General features: G+C 41.1%; 1 protein-coding gene across 20 annotated transcripts in view; it reads left to right on the forward strand.

Annotated features, from left to right (window-relative positions):
* The window catches only part of KANSL1 (KAT8 regulatory NSL complex subunit 1), a 192,942-nt gene that overhangs the window by 156,829 nt on the left and 18,045 nt on the right, over positions 1-18,068 (forward strand). For all 20 annotated transcript variants that reach the window (XM_063718844.1, XM_024234493.3, XM_024234494.3 and 17 more), the window contains one exon: positions 15,288-15,459. In XM_063718844.1, coding sequence (XP_063574914.1) covers positions 15,288-15,459 — 172 coding nt within the window. The remainder of the gene's footprint in view (positions 1-15,287; positions 15,460-18,068) is intronic.

Below are 18,068 nucleotides of genomic sequence, written 5' to 3' on the forward strand. Positions count from 1 at the left end.
AAAAAAAGTAATCTTCACTAAAGTTTTTAAATTGATATTACTAAAAAAAAGTTTGTCTTCACAAAGGAAATGGAGATTAATTCACAAACTGTAGGGAATTTTAGATTGCTGACTCTTCAAATAGCAGTTGCCTTTATTCCAAAACTAATGAAATAATAATATTCCAGTAAAATTGGTACTATGCAGGAATTAAGAGCATTATCTTTGAAGATGGTAAACTTGGGTTTGAATCATGGTACTACCACTTAGTAGTTTGGTAATTTGGTGCATGTTAACCACCCTGACTTCCACTCCTCTCCAAAGCCTCAGAGATCTCATAGGGTTGTTTGAGGATTAAATGAAATATGTGTAACATGCTTATTGGGATGTCTGGTTGATAAATTCCTAGTACAAAGTGGCTGTTACTGTTACCACTTTTGTTGTTGTTCATTCATTCTTTCAACAAATATTTATTGGCTTCCTGCAACAAGCTGAATCTGTCTAGTCACTGAGTATACAGCACTAAACAAAACAGACAAAAGTGCTTACCCTATGAAATATTCTAGTTGTTAGAGAAAGAAAATAATAAATGAACTCTGCAGTGTGTCCTATAGCATTAAATCTTGGAGAGAGGCTAGGCACAGTGGCTCATACCTGTAATCCTGGTACTTTGGGAGGCTGAGGAAGGAGGATCACTTGAGTTCAGGAGTTTGAGACCAGTCTGGGCAACATAGTGAGACCCCATGTCTTAAAAAAAAAAAAAAAAGCCTGCTGTGGTGGCGAGCGTCTGTAGTCCATCTGCTCAGGAGGCTGAGGTGGGAGGATCATTTGAATCCACCAGGTCAACGCTGCAGTGAGCCATGGTTGTGCCACTGCACTCCAGCCTGGGCAACAGAGTGAGACTCTGTCTTTAAAAAAAAATAATAATAATAATCCTGGAGAGAGAAATGCAATAGAGGAGGGAATAGAGAGTGCTGGAGAGCTCAGATAAAGAAGAAGTATATGGATTAGCCCTTTGATGTATTCCAGAGCTTAGGTATTCCTCCTCATTCCTGTGAAAGATGAGGAAAGGATTGGGAAGGGAGTGACCAATAAAGTAGAAGAAAAACCAAGAGAGTGTGGTATGTGAAAGGCAAGGGGAGAAAGTGTTTTGGAGAAGGAGGAGGAGGAGGGATTGTCTGTGTCAGTTGTTAACGACAGGATCAGTAAGATGAAGGCTGAGAATTGAGACCATTGAATTTAGTGGGGTGGGGTTGTTGCAGACATTGGTGAGCAGTTTTGGTAGAGGGAGAAAGGTGAATGAAAGCATGGTTGGAGTGGTTTCAGGAGAGAAGGCCACAGAAGGAATTGAGGGAACCATTGTAGATAACACTTTCAAAGAATGTTGCTGTGAAAGAGAGCAGAGAATGGGAATTTTTCTTAAGAGAGCCACTAGCAACATATTTGCTAATGACAAATAAGGGAGATGAGAGAATTGCTGGAACAATTAGTATTTGCATGGTGAATTTTCAGTACTTTCCTTGTTTTATTCTAGTATGCAGTTGTACTGTGTAAGTTTGCCATGTTCTCTTTAAAGAAAAGAATTGTTAGAATTGACTGTCAGGCGATACCATTTCTTCCTGTCTATTCCTCGGACTCTACCTGAAATATCAAAATAGCAGAAATAGACAACAATAAGGTATTTGGCAGGATTTTCATATTGACATTTCAGTCTCTCAGTTTTTTTTTTTTTTTTTTTTTTTTTTTACTAATAGTCGTATATCTCTAAAAGATTTTCAGAGGAGTTGATAACAGGAATGTCAGAAAACAGTATGTTACTGTCAAGTGTAGGAAAGTAGCTTTTTGTCAATTCCTTGATGAATTTAACACAGAATGCTTTTACATTAAAAAGCACCACCTCATGAAAATAAAGCACCCTTCCTCTGTTTTGGCAGTTTACCAGCCACTATGGCGTGACATCTGGGAGTCGTATAAAAATTTTCTGAAGTATGTGGTGGCCTCCTGCATTTTGTTTTTTAATATGTGAAGTAGCCAACCTTCTTCTGATCCATGCCTATGAACGAATGTAGTTTTGAATATACATATAAAATTATAAAAGGTAGCTTAGGCAAGAGATAGGCATAAAACTAAATATCCTTTTGTTCCAATGCCAGTTTCTAAAACAGAATCATCCTGACACAAAAGCTGCATGAAAAATAAGACAGAGAAATTAGTTGACTTTGGGAAATATACCATGTACTAGATCTAGCAGAAAGCTGGAGTTCTTCCAGAGTTGGAGACACACCCCATTCCTTCTGTCTAGGTTGTTTTCTGTGTCTCACATGGCTCCTCGCTCATGACATGACCTCAGTGGTATTTGCTGATGAGCAAGCATCTTGTCTTCTGTAATCTTGAATTGCTCAGTTTTCCAGGCAGATTTATTCAACAGCATTTTTGAATGCCCACAGTATTATTCAGGGCAGCCAGGTTGCATTGGTAAGGAAAACAAAGCCCTTACCTTCATGGAGCTTACTTTCTAATGACAGCAAAGAAGTTAACAGGTAAATTATGTTCTAATGTTACATGACAGTGAGTTCACATTTATTGTGAGTACAGAGTACAGAACACACAAAGCAAGTGATTAATATTTTTTCCTTACCTACATCTTAAATGATCTCTACTGCATTCCAGAACCAAATAAAACATACGTGAGGGAACTCATTGAGGTTTTTTTTGTTTTGTTTTTTCTTTGAGAGGGAGTCTTGCTCTATTGCTCAGGCTGGAGTGCAATGGCGCAATCTCGGCTCACTGCAACCTCCTCTTCCCGGGTTCAAGCGATTCTCCTGCCTCATTCTCCCGAGTAGTACAGGCATATGCCACCACGCCCAGCTATTTTTTGTATTTTTAGTAGAGATGAGGTTTCACCATGTTGGCCAGACTGGTCTCGAACTACTGACCTCAAGTGATCCGCCCGCTTCAGCCTCCCAAAGTGCTGAGATTACAGGCATGAGCCACTGTACCCGGCCCAATTACTGTGGGTTTTGGTGTTTTTTTGACGGAGTCTCCCTGTGTTGCTCAGGCTGGAGTGCAGTGGCGCGATCTCGGCTCACTGCAACCTCCGCCTTCCAGGTTCAATCAATTCTCCTGCCTCAGCCTCCTAAGTAGCTGAGATTACAGACAGTCATGCACCACCGCACTTGGCTAATTGTTGTATTTTTAGAGACACAGGGTTTCACCATGTTGGCCAGGCTGGTCTCAAACTCCTGACCTCAGGTGATTCACCCGCCTTGGCCTCCCAAAGTGCTGGGATTACAGGCGTGAGCCACCGCAGCCAGCCCAATTACTGTGTTTTTAAAGGGCTGTCAGCTTAGTTGAATTATGGCTGGAATATATCTTAAAATGGAGATGCACATTTAGTGCAGTAACTCTTTTGTCCTTAAAAAGGCTGGCCAGGCACGGTGGCTCTTGCCTGTAATCCCAGCACTTTGGGAGGCCAAGGTGGGCAGATCACGAGGTCAGGAGATCAAGACCACCCTGGCCAACATGATGAAACCCCATCTGTACTAAAAATACAAAAATTAGCTGGGCATGGTGGCACGTGCCTGTAATCCCAGCTACTCGAGAGGCTGAGGCAGGAGAATCGCTTGAACCAAGAAGTCAGAGGTTGCAGTGAGCTGAGATCTCGCCACAGCACTCCAGCCTGGCGACAGAGCGAGAGTCCGTCTAAAGAAAAAAAAGGCTGTTGTTATATCACTTGTACTTCTTAAAATCAATGACTAAAACAAGGAGTTCAGTAAGTTAAACTTGTTGGGAATAAACAGAAATGAGATCTATCAGTAAATAAATAGGAAGCCTTGAATGCCCAAACCGATGATTTGGGTTTCAGTCTATAAGTTTTAATGTTTTGAGCAGAGAAGTGTTGTAAGCTATTTTGGGGGAGGTAAATCTGTAACTTTTTTCTTTTTTTTTTTTTTTTTTTTTTTTTGAGTCGGAGTCTCACTCTGTCACCCAGGCTGGAGTGCAATGGCACAATCTCAGCTCACTGCAGCCTCCGCCTCCCGGGTTCGAGCAATTTTCCTGCCTCAGCCTCCTGAGTAGCTGGGATTACAGGCACCCACGATGACGCCTGGCTAATATTTGTATTTTTAGTAGAGATGAGATTGGCCAGGCTGGTCTCGAACTCCTGACTTCAGCTGATCTGTCCGCCTCGGCCTCCCAAAGTGCTGGGATTACAGGCGTGAGCCACCACGCCCGGCCAGTCTTTTACTATTATGTTTGGGATGGATTGTCACAAGAGACTGGAGGTGGAAAGACAGACTAACAGTAGTAATCCTGGAGGAGATAATAGTCTTAAGGCCTCTACAACTCTGAATGTGGAATATTTTAAATGTAATCTAAGGAATAACCACTAGGGTGTGGTAACTGAATATCAGAGTAAGGCTCATGGAGAACATGGAGTACTTCCTAAATCATAATTTTATTATAAAATGACGGAATTACTAGTTGTAATTACTGAATAGCCTGTATTGCTATTTATTGTGTGTTTCATCACTTTAGGGGTCTAGTATGGTGGATGTTAGTAATTATCTAAGTGAATGAAGAAGCACTCCAGTGGAAAGTTCTTATATGCCATTATGTTCTTTTCCTGGCCCAGTGCCTAAGTGAAGTAGGTGTTTATAACTTAACCTAAACGTACCAAGATTTCAGATCAATAAAGTTATTATAATAAAATTGGTACCAGCCAATTTTCAAATAAGGTTGCTTTTTATTTTTTAAGTAAAATTGTGTTTATAATTAAACCATAAGACAAATAGTATTTTTTTTTAAAAAGAAAGGAATGTAGTTTTATTAATAATTTACTGCATTGTTCTCATTCTCAATTTACTGTGGACCATTAGAAACTTGTGTATAGTCTGGCAGTGGAAACCATCAGTGTTTGGAAATGAATGGTTGAAAAGGCTGGGTTTTTTTGTACTAATAACCAGTAGAATAGGTAATGGCTACATTTATTACTAACATACCCTTGAAATTTTTATTGCCCTTAATAGCATTTCTTTTCAATTTTTTAAAAAGTAGCAATTTCCTAACAAATTGGCAATGTTCTGGCATCATTTTAGAATTTTGTAGTCTGTGTTATCATAGGGGGGATTGCTCTGGGCTAAATTTTAAAGCTGGCTTCCATAGAATTCCGAGTAGTCCTCCTCTTCTTCCCATTGTATCACACTTGAAGAGTGGCATGTTTGTACAGGGCATTCTCTTATGGCTATGACCAGGTTTCCTGTAGACATCAGGGTAAATAAAGGTGTTAATATATAATTCTAGGCCTCCTAGTTTTGATTCCACCTATTTAAATCCAGTTTCATGACACCATGATTGAGGACTAATGAACTAGAATATGAGTCAGTATTAAAAGTTAATAATTTGATACGTTCTTCCTTGACAGAGTGCAATAGACCTTGGAGGCCCAACCAACTTTTTGATACTAGTTAGACATTTGGAAGGGAGCAAGCGTGCCATGTAGAAAATTGTACCTTAGGACATAAAGCTATTAAAAGAATACTCAGAAATCACTCTGTGCTTGGAACAGTTACCTCTAAACTGTTATAAGGGTGTTTTATATATACATTATAAAACACATACAAAATAAATTTTGAAAGACTGAGATAAAGTAGAAGCTTACACGTTTTGTTTCTTCACTCTGATGGATCTTCAAGAGCCAGTTGTGGGATATGCTTGATTGTGATAGAGTTGCCAAACCTATGAAAATCTTTCCAAATGTTAACAATGGATGAGTTAGATAACGAATATCAAATGCAAAGCAAAAGCAAATGATTATAACCTGTCCATGAGCCAAAAGAATTTTTTTAGTGTTTTGGACGAATATGCTATGATTAACAGAAAATGGTGAATAGAGTTTTACTTTGGTATTAATTCCTTCATAAGTATTAAATTGAGTATTTCTTGGGAGTTCCTTCAAAGAGAATTGATAGCATTGCAGTATTAATTAAGAGAACATGGGAATTTCTTCATGTATCAAGTATTTTATCTCTATTTTATTATTTTATTGAGATGGAGGTCTCACTGTGTTGCACAGGCTGATTTTTTGTTGTTGTTTGTTTTTTGTCCCCCTCCCCTCCCCCAAGATGGAGTCTCACTCTGTTGCCAGGCTGGAGTGCAGTGGTGCAATCTCTTCATCTTAAAAAAATAAAAAATTAGCCAGCTGTGGTGGCAGCTACACAGGTGGCTGAGGCAGGAGAATGGTTTGAATCTGGGAGGCAGAGGTTGCAGTGAGTCAAGATCAAGCTACTGGACTCCAGTCTGGGCAGCAGAGCTAGACTCTGTCTCAAAAAGATAACAGTCTGTTTCTCTCTCTTAGTTCCAGCTGAGAACATGTGTTGATCAGTTTCCTTTACTCTCTCTCTCTTTTTTTTTTTTTTTTTTGAGTCAGAGCCTCGCCTCGCTCTGTCGCCCAGGCTGAAGTGCAATGGCATGATCTTGGCTCACTGCAACGTCTGCCTCCCGGGTTCATATGATTCTCGTTCCTGCCTCACCCTCCGAAGTAGCTGGGACTACAGGCGCATGCTACCATGCCCAGCTAATTTTTGTATTTTTAGTAGAGACGGGGTTTCACCATGTTGGCCAAGCTGGTTTCAAACTCCTGACCTTAGGTGATCTGCCCGCCTCAGCCTCCCAAAGTGCTGGGATTACAGGCGTGAGCCACTGCGCCCAGCCTCCTTTCCTCTTAGCATATCCTGAGATCTAATTCTAGTCTCCTCACGAGACTGCTAGAAGCATCTCTGTCCTTTTCAGAGACTTTCCACTTAGCTTTGTAGCCTCCTACCATTCACAGCTTCAGCGTTTTCTTTGGGAGAGTGGGTACTTGGAAATGTGTCATGCTTAGTTCCCTGTCCTCTCTTTTTATTGATAATTTGACATTTCAAGTCTCTAGTGTTATCCATTCAGCCCCACAAGACCACCAAAAGCTCTGCTCTTTTTTTTTCTTTTCTTTTCTTTTTTTCGAGATGGAGTCTCGCTCTGTTGCCCAGGCTGGAGTGCAGTGGCACATCCTTGGCTCACTGAAACCTCTGTCTCCCAGGTTCAAGCAATTCTCCTGCCTCAGCAAGTAGCTGAGATTACAGACACGTGCCACCATGCCGAGCTAATTTTTGTATTTTTAGTAGAGACGGGTTTTCGCCATGATGGCCAGGTTCTTTTCCTCTCTGGAATCTTAGCTTTCAATATTGTCATTATGTCAGCATTTTTCTTATGTTTTGAGAGAGAGAGAGAGAGAGAGAGAGTGTGTGTGTGTGTGTGTGTGTGTGTGTGTGTGTGTGTGTGTTTTAAATCTGGCTTTTCCAATTAGTGAGAGTGTTGGTTTGATATAAGCTATCCATACTAGGTGATTTATTTGTTGAGAAAACTTCATTTATCCGATAGCTTAGTTTCCCACAGCCTACTTTCTTTTAAAAATTTTATCCCTATAGTAGTATTTTCTTGCTTCTTGGCATATCTAACAATGTTTTATTTATGTTTTAAGCTGAAAATCCAATTAATAATTTTCCCTGCTTGTAGCATGTGGATTGTGCCATCTTCCTTTAAAGAGGCTTTGTTTTGCTGGCAGGTAAATTCCTTCTCATTTGTTAGGTCAGGTGAGGAGTTGGTCACCTTAGTAGTCTGGCTCCACAACTAAAGCAGGATCTTCTGTCTTGAATTCTCTGTGCAACTTTGACTGGTCACAGTTTAAAAGCCTCTCAGGCTTGTGTTAGCTGTGGAAACCATTTCAGCTTACAGCTCCCTAGTTGCTCTTGCCTGGCCTGATAGTTTCACCCTTTACATGCACCTTTTAATATTTAGCAAACACTCAGGGGGATCTAATGAAGATTTCTGGGGCTCTTTTTCTGTAAAGCTTCCTCCTCTCAGAATTCTGCCTTGCAATTTTCAGTTTCCCTAGTCTCTGAATTCTGATCTAGTGAGAATTTGCTTCCTCAACTTAGTGAGGCTATTATACTCTGCTTCAGATTCTCTCCCTGCCCTGCAGTCTGGAATGTACTTCCAGGCGGAAAACCAGGGCAGTCTTAGAGACCACCCCATTTATTTCTCAGTGTTACACTGCCTGTTGTCCAGTTTTCTGGTTTATGACTGAAAGGTAAATCTGATCACTATTACTCTGCTAGAAGCAGAAGTCCTGTGGTGTCACTGTTTTCTTTTCCAAATTTTGTTATGAAATTATTCAGATACGAAGTTGAATGAATTTTACAGTGAACACCTACGTAGCTACTCCCTAGGTAACACTAACATTTTAGCATACAGTCATCCTTCCATTTATTAATCCATCTTATTTTTAGTGCATTTAAAAAACAGTGTTTTTCTGTCCCTTGTGTTTCTTGAAAACTAGTAGAAACTTGAATAAGTCCAGTTTTAGTTTTGTGAGAAAACACAAGGTGGCCTTATTATGCTTGTATCAGAAGACACGTAATGACTAAACTGTTCGTTATCAACCACTGGTGATCATTGCCTGGACCCATTGTTAAATTGGAAGTTGAAGAATGGTGATATTCTGCTTGTATCATTTCTGTTTTTCTTTTATTAGCTAGAATATGTTTATAAGGGGAAAATTGTCCTTTTCAAGTATTTGTTTACCCTGAGGTACAGTTCGTACAGAAGAAAGCATGATTTTTTTTTTTTTTTAACCAATTTTCAAAATAACAAATTAGTTTTCTACTATCCTCTAAGGACAGTCACTGAAGTTTTTCATGAAGGGGCTGTGAGTCATTGATTGAAACATATTTGAGGTATTTCAAGCCATTGTAGTCTTTTCTTTATGATGCTAATGTTATCTGATCTTTGGTAGTGGAAGCTCTCTTCAGGCTTGTTCTTGAGTCCTTTTGCTTTGACTGCAGTAGTCTTTGAGAGCTTTGTTCTCACTATTAATTTTTATTTTTTTTGTTTTCCTTTTTTACTGAGTCTGATGTTTACTGTGACTCACCACTAATATTTAATGGGAGCCTGTGCTTTGAATTTTTCTAGAAGGGATGACCATAATTTGAACCTCATGGTTCTCAATGATATTGTCCTCACAGGAGACATTTGGCAATGTCTGTAGTAATTACTGATTTTCACAAATTGGGGGAGTAGGGAGGCACATGCACCAGGAGGACAGAGATGCTGCTAGATATCTACAGTGCACAGGACTGTCCCCCACAACAAAGAAGTGCCAGCTGTTGAGAAATCATGCGGTATACTAATTTAGCTAACATTTGTGTAATGTTTTAACAGTTACATAGTCATTTGATCTTTCCTACAATCCCATGAAATTGGTATTATCAGTCCTTTTTAACAAGTGAGAAAATTTAAGGATGTCATGTGACTTATCAATGATCATATTATATGGTGTTAAGAGGCTAGAATTGTGAAATCAAGATCTTTGATGGTAAATGTTCTATCAAGTTTGATGGTAAATGTTCTATCAATAGCTATTCTTACGGTTTTACAAAAGTGATTAAGAGTCGAGAGCCAGATACTGTTGTGAGTTATTTATCTTTAAAACAACTCTATCAGGTACTATCCTGTTAGTAAAGATGAAGACACAGTAACTTGTCTAAGGCCACACAGCTAGTAAGTGGCGGAGTCAAGGTTCAAACCCAGGCAGTCTGGCTCCATAGCTCATACTGTTAACCACTATATATTGCTGCACAATTTTTTTTTTTTAGATTTGAGTGTAATATTTATTTTTATATTTAAATCTTTATTTGGGGCCAGGCACGGTGGCTCACACTTGTTATTCCAGCACTTTGGGAGGCCAAGGTGGGTGGATTACCTGAGGTCAGGAGTTTGAGACCAACCTTGCCAGCATGGCGAAACCCCATCTCTACTAAAAATACAAAAATTAGCCAGGCTTGGTGGCGGGTGCCTGTAATCCCACCTACTCGGGAGGCTAAGGCAGGAGAATCACTTGAACCCGGAGATGGAGGTTGCAGTGAGCCGAGATCGCACCACTGCACTCTAGCCTGGGCAACAGAGTGAGACTCTGTATCAAAAAAATAAAATAAAATGAAAATGAATAAATCTTTATTTAGAATTAATTTTGGCGTGAGGCAGAAATCCAGCTGTTTTCTTCTTTATGACCTCTTGGTTTTCCTGATTCATTTGTTGAGAAAGTAATATCTCCTTTTTTTTGAAACTGATTTAAAAGTATTATTTTAGTTAAACAATAAACTATCATATATATTTTGGTCAATTTTTGTTTTTATTTAATTTTTCTGTTTCTTAACCAAGGGCAGATTATTTTAATTACTGTAACTGTAAAACATGTAATAGGCCAGATCACTCCCCTGTATTTTTGCTTATCAGAAATTTTGGGGAATGGTTCCTCACACTCTTTCAGTTGTATCTTTTAGATTATTTGTTTAAATCCCCTTTGCCTTGTCTTCCCTCCCCCCTCAAGTCTATTAAGATTCTGCATTAATTTGTAGAATATCAGTATCTTTAAACTTTGTGCTTAAATTTCTTGTTAAACTTATTCCAGGGCATTTTTTGTTGTTATAGTCAAGAATATAATCTTTTTTCACTTTTTTTTTTGTTTTGTTTGTTTTGAGAGGGAGTTTTGCTCTTGTCGCCCAGGCTGGAGTGCAATAGTGCGATCTCAGCTCACTGCAACCTCCGCCTCCTGGGTTCAAGAGATTCTTCTGCCTCAGCCTCCTGAGTAGCTGGGATTACAGGCGCCCGCCACCACGCCGGGCTAATTTTTTGTATTTTTAGTAGAGATGAGGGTTCACCATGTTGGTCAGGCTGGTCTTGAACTCCTAACCTCAGGTGATCCACCTGCCTTGGCTTCCCAAAGTGCTGGGAATACAGGCGTGAGCCACCGCGCCTGGCCTTTCACTTGTATTTCTAAATAAAAGTTACTTTGGGCCAGACACGGTGGCTCATGTCTGTAATCCCAGCACTTTGGGAAGCTGAGGCAGGCGGATCACGAGGTCAGGAGATCGAGACCATCCTGGCTAACATGGTGAAACCCCATCTCCACTAAAAATACAAACATCAGCCAGGTGTTGTGGCGGGTGCCTGTAGTCCCAGCTACTTGGGAGGCTGAGACAGGAGAATGGCATGAACCTGGGAGGCGGAGCTTGCAGTGAGCTGAGATTTCACCACTGCACTCCAGCCTGGGTGACAGAGCAAGACTCCGTCTCAAAAAAAAAAAAAGTTACTTTGAATACTGACATTTAAAGAAAAAGACATGATGTGAGAGAATGACCATGGAATTAGTAGTTGAAGAGCCAAGTGCAGAGGCCTGTGATCTGGAAGGTTGCCTGCTATCTTGGAGAAATATAGCAAGGAAATCAGAGTAACTGATAGTGTCAGCTAGGAGAGTAACAAAAAAATGAGGTGAAGTCAGAGAGAGGGGATAGAGGTGACAAATACTATAGGACCTTGTGGGAACCATGCAAGAAGTTTGGTTTCTGTTCCTCGTGAGATGAGAAGTCATTTGGAAGATTATGAGGTTGGTATGATGTGATTGAGATTTTCAAACAAGATTTACACTGATTACTGTGTTGATTGATTTGGAAGTAAGAGCCAGTAGGAGGAGGATCAGTTAGGGGGCTTGAAGAAACCCATTTGAGAAAAGATAGTGACTTGGACTAGATTGAGTGTAGTTGAGGTGGTATGAAGTGGTTGGATTCTGCCAATAGGGTTTCATGATTGGAGCCGGTCATGGTGGCTCAGGCCTGTAATCCCAGCACTTTGGGAAGCTGATATGGGTGGATCATCTGAGGTCAGGAGTTTGAGACCAGCCTGGCCAACATGGTGAAACCCCGTCTCTACTAAAAATTCAAAAAATTAGCTGGGCGTGGTGGTGCACGCCTGCAATCCCAGCTACTCAGCAGGCTAAGGCAGAAGAATCTCTTGAGCCCAGGAGATCCTTGGTTTTTTTTTCTTTTAAGAGACTGACTCACTCTGTCTCCCAGGCTGGAGTGCAGTGGACATGATCACTATAGCTCCTCACTCCTGAGCTCAAGTGAGCCGCCTCAGCCTCCCAAATAGCTAGGGCTACACGTGCACACCACCTGTTGTGATATTTTTAAAAATTTGTTTTCTTATTGTAAAACACAATATTGTGTGTGTTCTTGTTGTTTTTAACTTAAATGAATTCGTGCAGATGATTTGGCATCTTGTTTCAGTGAAAGAGTGTGTGCGTGTGTACACTTAAGTTTGTCTGCAGGATAGATTCTTGGTGTGGATTTGTGCAACATGGGTATGAATTCAAGTTTTCTTTCAAAAATTTTCCAAAATGTATCCTTTAATAAATATTAAATATATTTTTGGCTGAGTGCGGTGGCTCATGCCTATAATCCCAGCATTTGGGAGGCCGAGGCGGGCGGATCACGAGGTCAGGAGATCGACACCATCCTGGCTAACAATGGTGAAACCCTGTCTCTACTAAAAAAAAAAAAAAAAATTAGCTGGGTGTGGTGGCGGGCACCTGTAGTCCCAGCTACTTGGGAGGCTGAGGCAGGAGAATGGCGTGAACCTGGAAGGTGGACTCGCGCCACTGCACTCCAGCCTGGGTGACAGAGCAAGACTCCATCTCAAAAAAAAGAAGTATTAAATATATTTTTATATACTCCTCGGGTTCTATTAGTACTTTACAGTTTTTAATTTAAAAATGAGATTACTGTTTAAGTTACATGTGTGCACATTACCCTTTTGTCAAGTTATAAGTAGGATTTCTACCCTTTATTTTATTTTATTTTTTAAAATTTTTAAATTTTTTTGGAGACGGAGTTTGCTCTTGTTGCCCAGGCTGGAGTGCAGTGGTGCAATCTCGGCTCACTGCAACCTCTGCCTCCCAGGTTCAAGTGATTCTCTTACCAGCCTCTCGAGTAGCTGGGATTACAGGTGCCCACCACCACGCCCAGTTTTTTGTATTTTTAGTAGAGACGGGGTTTCACCATGTTGGCCAGGCTGGTCTTGAACTCCTGACCTCAGATTATCCACCCACCTTGGCCTCCCAAAGTGCTGGGATTACAGGCGTGAGCCACCATGCCCAGCCTTTTTTTTTTTTTTTTTTTTTTTTTTTGAGACAGGATCTTACTCTTTTTCCCAGGCTGCAGTGCAGTGGTGCGATCATAGCTCACTATAACCTGAACTCCTGGGCTTAAGCGATTCTTCTCCCTCAGCCTCCTGAGTAGCTGGGACTGAAGGCATGCAATACCATGCTGGGCTAAATTTTTTTTTTTTTTTAATTTTTAATTTTATTTTAAGAGAGTCTTACTATGTTGTCCAGGCTAGTCTCAGACTCCTGGCTTCAAGCAGTCCTCTCTCCCACCTCAAAGTTTTGGGATTACAGTTGTGAGCCACCATGCCTAGCCACATCTATTGAGTTTTTTTTATTGTTGTTGTTTTGTTTTTTTGTTTGTTTGTCTTTGGACTTAGTCTCATTCTGTCGCCCAGGCTGGAGTGCAGTGGTGTGATCTCAGCTCACTGCAACCTCTGCCTCCCAGATTCAAGCGATTCTCCTGCCTCAGCCTCCCGAGTAGCTGAGATTACAGGCTCCCACCACCACGCCCAGCTGATGTTTCTATTTTCAGTAGAGTCGGGGTTTCACCATGTTGGCCAGGCTAGTCTCAAACTCCTGACCTCAAGTGATCCACCCGCCTTGCCTCCCAATATTGACTTTGACTTAAGTGATACACTCTAGCCATAAAATGTAGTGTTGTTAAATGTCCCATATGGAGAGCTAGTTGATGTCATGGGTCGGTTTCTAGTCTCTCTCTTTTTATTTTTTATTTGCTATACCTACTGAAGTGAGATAATCTCTTTTGAATATTGAAAGTTTCAGTGTAATTTTTGGATCCTAACCAATTTTCCTAAATCCTCCCACTCACCCACTGTGTGATCTCATTTTCATCTCTACCTACTTATTTCTCTTTACCTCAAAATGTCATCCTCTCCAGAAAGCCAGCTCTGATTACATAGATACAGGGATTTTTTTTTTTCCCAAAACAATACCAGTTAATGTTGTCTACACAAAAGTAGCATGCCTAGTTGGTATCACTCCCTTTCAGTGGCTTCTAGTTCTGTGTGATTTGCCCAGTCTAACCTTTAAAAGACCTTATTTGCGTGCCACCTCTCTATGTGGTTGCAATAGAATGTCGGCAGAATGTTGATAAAGACCACATTGTTCTTATGTATATCTTTCTCTTACACAAATCCGTAAAAGGCTTTCGAGATGTCTCTGCTGAAAATAAATGGAGCTCTAGTAAATGTTAGAGTTTTTGCTAGTAGAGTTTTGATACTTTTTGTCTTTGTTCCACGACTGAGCTTGCTCCTAGGATGCCTTCTTATAGTGCCATTCAACATGCAAGTTTCTTTTTCCGGGGCTGTGTGTCCAGGTGACTTTATGAGTTAGGCTTTGGCAAATGCCAGACTTGTTCATCCTAACACTAGAATGTAGGGATCCTGCATTCAGCATGACCTGAAGTTTGCTCAAAGTATAAAATTGTAGATGTTCAGTTTTTTTTACAGAATTCAATCTTTTGAAGACTTAAATTAGTTCATATTTAATTCTGGACTTACCTGGAGAGGTTATCAATTATTCTGCCCACATGTGCACAAAGGAAGTTCAGTGGAAATAATTTCCGTCCCTTTGGAATTAATCTAACATGAAGACTGTGAAAGTGAGCATTTGTTGTACAAAATGTTATTTTATTACTTAGGTATGAGCTTTGTAACAGTGGATTTTAGGCCAGGTTAAAGAGTAGTTACTAAGTTACTTTTAAGTTACAAGCTTCAGGGAAGCTTGCCACCTGGCTTGAGACCACCTGAAAGTCTTTTGAAGAAGAGGTGTGAAAAGAAGAGAAGAGGTGTGGTTGGTAATTGAAGGCTCCTAGGTGGATAAATTTGCCGAAGAAAGCAAGTAATGTCCCACCTGGGAATCAAGAACCAACTGTTCGTCTTAGCAGACGGACCATCAAGGTCGTGAAAGCATGCAGATTTTATAGTGTTCTCAGAAAGCACAGTTTTAGTATCTTTTTAAACTGTCAGAAGTTTGATACCTAGGTAAGCACTTAGAGCTTCAAGTAGGTAGATTTCATCAATGAAAAGGAAGCAAGTTTCCTTACCCACTTTGAAGGTCAGTGTGTTAGACAAATGGAAATCTTTTAACAAACTAATCAAACAGCCTTTTAGTAGTGTCACACAAGTATCTAGAAAGGTCTTCTCAATAACAAATGGGGAGCTAACTTCTCAATAACAAATGGGGATAACAAATGGGGAGCTGGCTTTTTATCAGATGCTGAATTGTCAGTTTTGTTTGGCTTTTTTCACAGGTTCACCGGAACAGCACAATCCGCCCTGGCTGTGATGTGAATCCCTCCTGTGCACTGTGTGGTTCAGGCAGCATCAACACCATGCCTCCCGAAATTCACTATGAAGCCCCTCTGTTGGAACGTCTTTCCCAGTTGGACTCTTGTGTTCACCCTGTTCTAGCATTTCCAGATGGTAAGAAAGACCACAGACTAGAAAGTCTAATGAAAGAGACTTGAGAGACTTCTAGGTGAAAGAAAATCAGCCAAGGTCCAGTTACAACTCAGATACTTTCAAGGTACAACTTTCGTCAACCAAGTCTTCTCTTAGAATTTTGCAAAAAGACTGCAGCAGATCCACCAAATCAGAAGGTGCCACTAAAAGGTTGCAACTTAATATGAGATTTCCTTCTAACTCTTCAAGTAGCTAGGAGGGAACTGGGCTCAGTTGCCTCTAGCCACAGTAATCTGGTCCAAAATACGCTTAGTATGTCTTTAGAAATGTTTTGTCTGGGCCAGGTGTGGTGGCTCACACCTGTAATCCCAGCACTTTGGTAGGCTGAGGTGGGCGGATCACCTGAGGTCAGGAGTTCTAGACCAGCCTGACCAACGTGGTGAAACCGCCGTCTCTACTAAATACAAAAAATTAGCCAGTCGTGGTTGTGCTTGCCTGTAATCCCAGCTACTTGGGAGGCTAAGGCAGGAGAATTGCTTGAACCTGGGAGGCAGAGGTTGCAGTGAGCCAAGATTGCACGATTGCACTCTAGCCTGGATAACAGAGCAAGACTCCGTCTCAAAAAAAAAAAAAAAAAAAAAAGTTTTGTCTGTGTGTGCCATGATATAATGTAGGATGGACGGCAGTGTTCTAGGAAAATATCTTCATACTGGCATTTATGTGGTAACGTGACAGCTTTGCAGGGTGTAGATAAGCACAAATCTTCGTTGTTAGCTTGTACTGTCTTTCTAAAGTTTGCCTTCCTGTTAAATCTCTGTGTCTGACAGCCCTCCTTTCCCATCTCCCTTCCCATACCTGTACCTCTCCCACTTGACAAAAGAAGAGCATTCCTTTTGGCCATATTGAGTCCCACTATGGGTCTTGCCCCAGAGTGTAAAAATCTTGAGGCTGGGTGTCGTGGCCCACGTCTTTAATCCCGTCACTTTGGGAGACCGAGGCAGGCAGATCACTTGAGGTCAGGAGTTCGAGACCAGGTGCAGTGGCTCACACTTGTAATCCCAGCATTTTGGGAGGCCAAGACGGGCGGATCATGAGGTCAGGAGTTGAAGACCAGCCTGGCCAACATAGTGAAACCCCATCTCTACTAAAAATACAAAAATTAGCGGGGCGTGGTGGCACATGTCTGTAATCCCAGTTATTCGGGAGGAGAGTCGCTTGAACCCGGAAGCAAGAGGTTGCAGTGAGTCAAGATCACGCCACTGCACTCCAGCTTGGGCGACAGAGCAAGACTGTCTCAAAAAAAAAAAAAAAAAAAAAAGGTCTTGGATGGTGGGGACAACAAATAAAGAGATCATTTCTAAGAGTTCTCAGCACCTGAAGGAGAATCTCCCAGGTATTAAGCAAAAAAAAGTTTTGAATTTTAAAAATAAAATAGAGATAACTCAGGAGTTCTATCAACCAAGTCTTCTCTTAGAATTCTCCAAAAGACTGCAACAGATCTACCAAACCAGAGGGTGCCACTAAAAGATTGCAACTAAGAGATTTCCCTCCAACTCTTCAAGTGGCTAGGATGGGTCTGAGCTCAGTTACATGGTTCTGTTCCTTGTCTGTCTTAGAATAAATACTGAGTTAATACCTAAAGTCTGATTAGCTAAATAAGTTTAAAAAAAGTTTTTTTTTCAATTAAGCTAAATATATTTACATGACAAAGTTTTGATAAAAGTGTTTTTAAAGCATATGTAGTATTCAAGCAAATATAATCTTTACAACTATCTGAAATTGTGATTTTTGAAAAATTACATATCAAATGGGGGTGCGTGAGCAAAAACATTTTGAAACCACTATTCTAGATGGAAGCCAGCGCTTTCATAATCTGGATAGGTTTCATTGAATTTTCACGTAATCTCATGATCTGTGCCCAGCCTACAGAAGGTAGGAATTTCCTCTCAAATCACTGGTGGGTTTTTTGTTGTTGTTGTTTTTTTGTTTTGAGACGGAGTCTCGCTTTTGTTGCCCAGGCTGGAGTGCAATGGTGTGATGTTGGCTCACTGCAACCCCCACCTCCTGGGTTCAAGCAGTTTTGTCTCAGCCTCCCAAGTAGCTGGGACCACAGTCGTATGCCACCACGCCTGGCTAATTTTTTTGTATTTTTAGTAGAGATGGGGTTTCACCATGTTGGCCAGGCTGGTCTCCAACTCCTGACCTCAGGTGATCCACCTGCCTCGGCCTCCCTAAAGTGCTGGGATTACAGTCATGAGCCACTGCGCCTACCCTATTGTGTTTTATCAATATGTTAATGAATTATGTTATGGCTGTTTGTGTATTTGCTTTCTGTTATTTAAATTTTAGGGACCAGGCACAGTGGTTCACACCTGTAATCCCGGCACTTTTGGAGGCCATGGCGGGTTCATCATCTGAGGTCAGGAGTTTGAGACCAGCCTGGGCAACATGGCAAAACCCTATCTCTACTAAAAATACAAAAATTAACTGGGCGTAGTGGCACACGCCTGTCGTCCCAGCTACTCAGGAGGCTGAGGTGGGAGGATCAGCTGAGCCCAGGAAGTCTTGGCCGCAGTGAGCCATGATTGAGCCAATGCACTGCCGCCTGGGGAATGGTAGTGAGACCCTGT

Source organism: Pongo abelii, chromosome 19 (genome assembly GCF_028885655.2).
Source record: "Pongo abelii isolate AG06213 chromosome 19, NHGRI_mPonAbe1-v2.0_pri, whole genome shotgun sequence".
Lineage (NCBI taxonomy): Eukaryota > Metazoa > Chordata > Mammalia > Primates > Hominidae > Pongo > Pongo abelii.